Source organism: Nicotiana attenuata, chromosome 2 (assembly GCF_001879085.1).
Source record: "Nicotiana attenuata strain UT chromosome 2, NIATTr2, whole genome shotgun sequence".
Lineage (NCBI taxonomy): Eukaryota > Viridiplantae > Streptophyta > Magnoliopsida > Solanales > Solanaceae > Nicotiana > Nicotiana attenuata.
This window is the reverse complement of record NC_031990.1, coordinates 21,705,582-21,712,671: the sequence shown is the minus strand read 5'-3', so window position 1 is coordinate 21,712,671 and position 7,090 is coordinate 21,705,582. Positions and strand designations below refer to the sequence as shown.

Here is a 7,090-nt window from a genome sequence, read left to right as displayed (position 1 = left end):
CATCCTTTTGATACAACGTATACTTAATGTAATGACATGTGTATGTTAATTTTTGCAGAAATTTTTATGTATTTGCTATTGTATCTGTGCCTTTCTGTATTCTTATTGGGGTGATTTGATTTTATTAGGTAGTTAATATCATCTTTTGTGGTGTTGTATGCAGGAATTAATTTTTTTTGTTTAACACCCTCCTACCATATGTTGCTACACTAACACTAATATAATCTCAGACCTCAGAGAAAAACTTGCTTCACAACAACATAAACTCTTTGGTCAAACCTGTTTGGTGTATTCCTCTGTATGCACCAAGAAAATTATTTGTTATATTTTCAATAACAAATTAAGGTTAATATGATCAATTTTATTGTTAATTAATGTTAAAAGATAAATTGCTAAATATGCATGAAAAAAGTCAAAAAGTCAATTAAAGTGCCCGAATGGGGTAAAAAAATTAATTTGTAGTTCTATTTTATCCTTTTGTATTTTTTCAAATTTCTACCAAATTACTGCCGCCTTAAATAGTTCAAATTAGGTAGGCGTTTGTCCATAAGTTTTGAAAGTTTTTTTTCAAAATAAAATTTTAAATCTGTGCTTGTTCATAGAATTAATTTAGCTAGTGTTTGGCCATAGATCCCAAATTTGTTTTGAAAAATCTGATTTGGGTGAAGTTTGGTTTGAAGATGAAAATGTGTTTGGACATACGTTTTCAAAACATATTTTCCAACTTTAATTTGGAAAAACATGTATATAATTCCCAAGTTTTGGGCCCAAAATCAGCTCAATAGCTGATTTTGGGATTTGAAATTTGGGATTTGGGATTTGGCCAAAATATGGCCAAACATGAGTTTTGAAAATAAATCCCAAATTTATTTTGGCAAAACTCATGGCCAAACGGGGCCTAGTTTTTGGGAGATTTTGAATACCAAAACTTCAAATCCCAAATATAGCTTAAGACCTCTTTTTGGGCCAAATCATGACCATTTGAGACTCTTTAGCCCGGGAAAAAAGGAATTTTTAATAGAGCAAACTACCCTCTATAGCCCCTCAAAATTTTAATAGCCCATGTTTTGTCCTACTTATAAAAAATGGCCCTTCGGCCCAAAAGTATTGCATATAGTAGCCGAAAGGAATAAGTATGACAACATAAGCGCCTGTAGCTCAGTGGATAGAGCGCCTATTTCCTAAGTTGAAGGTCGTAGGTTCGACCCCTGCCTTGGCGCTATAGAGCAACCCTTTTTTGCAATGTATAAATATTGTATCCTAAGTACGACAGTGTATCCTTTGTGTATATTGAGCCTATCTCGAGTGTGCTTGTGTATCTAAAGTGTATATATTTGTGTACCCCAAATGTATTTTGTATCGTGAATGTATAATCTGTCTGAACAATGTATCAAAATTGTATATAATGTGTATTTTCTAATATGTAAACATAGTGTATATAAATTATATACAATTTTGTATGTGTAATGTGTGCACACTGTGTATTTGGAGTGTATCATGTATTTTTGTATAGTGACAGTCTTTTTTTGTATATATTTTGTATAGTTACATCTATTTCGTATATATTTTGTATAGTTACATCCGTTTTGTATATTTTTTGTATAGTGACAGTCCATTTTATATATTTTTTGTATAGTGACAGTATATGTATATAATGTGTATTTTCTAATATGTAAACATAGTGTATATAAATTATATACAATTTTGTATGTGTAATGTGTGCACACTGTGTATTTGGAGTGTATCATGTATTTTTATATAGTGACAGTCTTTTTTTGTATATATTTTGTATAGTTACATCTATTTTGTATATATTTTGTATAGTTACATCTATTTTGTATATTTTTTGTATAGTGACAGTCTATTTTATATATTTTTTGTATAGTGACAGTCTATTTGTATATTTTTTGTATAGTGACAGTCTATTTTATATATTTTTTGTATAGTGACAGTCTATTGTATATAAATTGTACAATAAGAGTCTATTTTGTATATTTTACGAATAGTGACAACCTATTTTCTATGTACCTTCCACTACCTTCCTGCCTTGTACGGTTGTACCCTACCACTTACCAAGACATAACTGGAAAATCAAAGGACCAATTGCATATCTGATTTAAAAAGTTATAACCAGAATTGTATTCTTCTTTTCATTAGTTTCCTTTTCTTTGTAATTTGATGATATCATATAAGCCAAACAAGATCATAGCTTGTCAAGAAAATAATTTAAACAGTTGTATGTCCCTCTCAAAATTTGCCAATTGGCAACATTGTTGATTGATGTAATTCTCCTTAATTCATACTTCCAATGTGTTCGATGGGAGTATTATAAAAGCCAAAATTCTTGCAAATGGAAAATAATGTAATTCTTTGGGCTATTAGTTTTGGCTGACAAAGAGCATCTTTAGAAATTCGCTGAAAAGAGGTCATGCGAGGAAGAAAAAATTACTGAAGTAATACTACAAGATTGGGAAACAGAAGATATATAGCCAAAAAAAAAAAAAAAAAAAGAATCCAAGCAAAACTAAATGGGGAAAGTGCAAAAAAACTGTTAGTGTTGCCTTCGGCCAATCAGGTGCTTGTGAGTTCGGTGGCTAGCCACTAGAATAACTTTTTGGCTATACTGTGTATAATGTAAGTTTGGGCTAGCGGGTGTTATAAATTTAGCCCGAACGGCTATAAATGAATTTTGCTCTTTTTAATATGTCAAAACTCGCCCCAAAATTTATGTCCAAACACATTTCATTTTCAAATCAAGCTTCACCCAAACTAACTTTTTCAAAAAATATTTGGGAATCTATGTCCAAACGGGTCCTAGATAGTTTCAATTATATCTTGGCCAAAGGAGAAAAACAAGTTAAAATCTACCAAATAGGATAAGGGCATTGCTTCTGCCAATAGGATAATGATATGCTTTTAATAGAGCCATGCACATATATGTTGTGCAGATTGGTTACTTGCTTTTCAAATCAAAGGATGGTTGAAATTTAGCAAGGACGGGAAAAATATGTAAAAATAGCACGGGCTAGAAAGTTGTTGGACTGGTCATTTAAAAATAGCCAGTGTTTACAAAGTCATAGCAAAATAGTCACTATTTTGCTGCAACACGGAAAGTTCCAGTATAATATACTGGAGATCGGTGCACCTGTGTATGAACTTCCAGCATATTATGCTGGAACTCCAACATGCGGAAAGTTCCAGTATAATATACTCCAGTATATTATGCTGGACCGATATATTATACTGGAGTTCCAGTATACTTATGCTGGAACTCCAGTATAATATACTGGAGTATTTTTTCGGATTTTGAACAATACTTTCGTTCAGATTTATCTTTACATGAAAAGTAGCTAAATTTCGATTACTTTTGAAACTGTGGCTATTTTTGAATGACCACTTGTAAATCTAGCTATTTTTTAATTTCTCTCGAAAAATGTATTAGGAGACTAGGGTGGCAAACGGACGGATCGGATCAGATATGGTTCCAATTGAAAACGGGTAATGAAAAAACGGACAAATTATCCGACCCAATCCATATTTAATACGGATAAAAAACGTAACCGACAGATAATATGGGTAACCATATTATCCATGACTTCTTGCATATGATCACTTTTGGGAGAATTCTTAATCTTCCTAACTTGAGGAACCCCCAATTTGAGGCTTTACAAATATAAAAGTTAGACCCATTGGTTATATATTGGTTACCTATTGGTTAACCATTTTCTAAATGGATAGCATGGTTCTTATCCATATTTGACCCATTTTTAAGAAGTTATCCAACCCATATTTTAGTGGATAATATGAGTGGTTAAGTATTTTCTTTTAACCATTTTGCCACCCCTAGAGCAGACAGATAAATTTAATCTACAATGTCCTCCACATGTAATCTGATAATACATTGAGATCGTTGTTTCAATTCAAGAGAAGGAACTTAAACTACTTTCATTTTCTTATTTCACACAAACATGGCATTTAATTAACCACGGCAGAGTATACCATACTTATCAGAGATTTGACTGCGCCAGAATTATTGAAAATTTTGGAGGAAATTAGTGCTTAAATCTGCAAGTTGGTCAAAACGTGAAAAAATATTTCAAGAACCATGCCAAGTCAAACGCCTATATAGCAGAATACATCAACAGCCCCTCAAACTTGTCAATATATTTCATTTAGACACTCAAATTAAGGCATATCATGACTGAACACCTCAACAAATGATAAAGTATTCCTATTATACATTTCCAGTTCAAACTTTGGAAAAACTTATACGTGTTCTCAAGCACCCATTACGTGAATAAGTTAACCACGTAAAATATGACACCTCCTTTGATTATATACAGAAGGAATCCAAACAACTGAAAACGAACTCCCCCCAACGAATGTCTAATAGGAACAGTTTATCATATATTCAGGTGCTCAACTGTAATAGCCCTTAGTTCAAGTGTCTAAAGGAAATATTCTAGTATGTTTAAGAGGCTGTCGATGTATTCCACCAAAACTAAGATACTATAATTTATTATTTGAATGGACTAGTAAAAACTAATCCACTTCACCTAAACTATCCATGGCCGCAAGAACAAACTAGTAAAGACCAGACTAGGGTCTAAGAAAATTGATAACCAAAACTTATCTTCAATTAGCGAAGTTGAAGCTGCTGCAACTATTCTTCAACTAAGAGATATATGTGTTCCATTTAACAAGGTAACAGACTGACCTCCAAATCCGCACCCCCCACCCCCCAACGAGACGCTACCAAGGAAATTCGGTAATCAACCAAACAAGGTTATGCATCAACAGAGAAATTAGCAGCTTGACCACCTGAAGCATGAGGGTTGTAATTCCCACCAACAGTACCCCTTCCACCTCTTCCCCTATAACTGTTATTTTGGCTCTTCTGGTAGTAATTACCAGATTGATCATAGTATTGGTTGCGGCCATTCTGGTAGGACCCTCCCCTGCCACGCCCTCCACGACCATTAGAATATCCACGACGGCCTCCTCCATCCCCATTGCGATGACCCCTGTAGTTCTGATTCTCATATGACCGTCGGGGAACAGACTGTTGCTCCTTGAAATTCATATCCTTCAAATTATTATCACCTTCCGCCTCAGGTGTGACCTCTTCTGCTTCAGCAGGCAATTCAGACAAGTTTTCCCCCTGTACCCCCTGCAACAAGTAATTCATATGTCGAATAAATCTATTGAATAAAAGCACTCAAGGACAATCTGCTAGATATAAGATGGATACCTGCTGGATTTCTTCTACAGTGGTAGCATGCATTTCATTAGTATGATTTCCTTGAGAACTTAAGCACTCTTCTTCCTGAAAAACATTTAATGCTGGATGTTGGATAAAGACAGGAAGGATAGCGAAGTACTTCCAGAAAATAAATAAAATCAGAGGAACAGTTACAAAAGCATCTATACATATTCAGTTCTAAATTATGGTCGAAACAATCAATCACGGAAGCCTCAATCCAAAATTTATGTGCAGTGCAATCAATGAATAAATTGTCTTAATGCTAAAAAATAAATACAATAGAACACTTTTATCTGCAAACAGGGTGTTGCCCAGTGGCCTTTTGAAGTAAACCCTTTTGCTTCCGGGATGGGTCAAAATAAACTATTAATAACACAACAAGCTGGTGTATGCAAGAATGAAGTAAAAACTTGCATGCTTTGCTAGTAGAAAAGGTGAAAACGGAAATGCTTATCCGATAATCAAGGTCAACAAGTTCCTTTTGATGAAGTTCACTAGTTCATTCTCTCACTGAGATGTAGTTTGAACTACACGGAATTTCTATACATGAAGTAGACTTGTGCAAGCCAGAATTTCTATACATAAAGCAGACGTGTGCAAGCCAGAATTTCTATACATGAAGCAGACGTGAGCAAGCCAGAATTTCTATACATGAAGCAGACATGTGCAAGCCAGAAAGATGCAGGCAAATTTATTTTTGACCAGGTTTTAAAGCAGCTTTAGGCTAGACTTGTGAGCAATTTATGATCTTATCATAAATTGTTGCACACGTTATGAATTTCTACATTTTTTATTTATTTCCTAAGTGCTTCGTTTTCGAATTATGTAAATTTTAAAGTTTTTAAACAGAACCGAGAAACGATAGTGTGCTAAAAGTGAGTTGGTTTATTTACATTGGTACCCCTAGGTCGTAGTCATTGTTCAAGGTAGTATCAGGAAGATGCAGGCAATTTTGTATTTAAACTGCACAAATTGTAGGGTATACTAGTATAAACTTGGCATGGTCTCCTACATAGACGATACACCGTAGGTACTACATCTTAATTGGAGATAACTAGAATCTTAAGTTTAAGAAACAAAATTTGGCAGCTAGATCAAGTGTGGAAGCATAGTCAAGCCATGACCCAAGCCACATGTACCTTATAAGGTTAAAGCAGCTTCTTCAAGAATTGAAATTTGAAAGGAAAAAAATGATGAAACTAATTTGTGGACATCAAATAGCCCACTACATATTGCTTCAAATCATATATTCTACGAAAGAAAGAAGCACAAAAAGATAGATGGTTACTTTATCAGGCAAAATTTTGAGTTAGAATGTATTTCTATAATCTATCCTAACAAAGTCACTATAACTGTTCCAGGATTTCATACATTTGCAACAAGCTACAAGTATAAGACATGTACCCACAAACTTGATGTCAGTACTCCTACCTTTCATCAGGAAAAAAAAAATAAGAGGAAAAATTGACAAGTTCTGTTATTAAGAACATCGATTAGAGGGCCTTCTTTTAAAAACAAAAAAGTTGGAGTCTCGACCAGCTTGTGCGCACTTCAAACTGATCCATCTAGTATCTACTAAAACTTAGGCAAACGGAAAGATTTAATCGGAGTCAACTATGGATCAATTAGGAGATTTAGAAAATCAATTAGCACATTCAATTCATGTACTTATGTATCATTTCCTATTTTAGGTCATTTGCAAACTAGTTTAAATTCCAAAGCTTGAGAGAGTTACCACGCTGAAGAATCTCAAAATATTTTCTTATTTTACCTTCTACAATGATTTCTACTCTCTATTCTAAACTTTTGAAATTAAGTCCTCAAACC

General features: G+C 33.9%; 1 protein-coding gene across 1 annotated transcript in view; it reads right to left on the bottom strand.

Annotated features, from left to right (window-relative positions):
- LOC109205208 overlaps nucleotides 4,145–7,090 on the bottom strand; it is a 6,275-nt gene continuing 3,329 nt past the window's right edge. The window contains exons 3-4 of the mRNA XM_019367897.1: nucleotides 5,252–5,326; nucleotides 4,145–5,170 (exon numbers count right to left, since the gene is read on the bottom strand). Of these exons, the coding sequence (XP_019223442.1) occupies nucleotides 4,787–5,170; nucleotides 5,252–5,326 (459 nt within the window). The 3' untranslated portion in view covers nucleotides 4,145–4,786. The remainder of the gene's footprint in view (nucleotides 5,171–5,251; nucleotides 5,327–7,090) is intronic.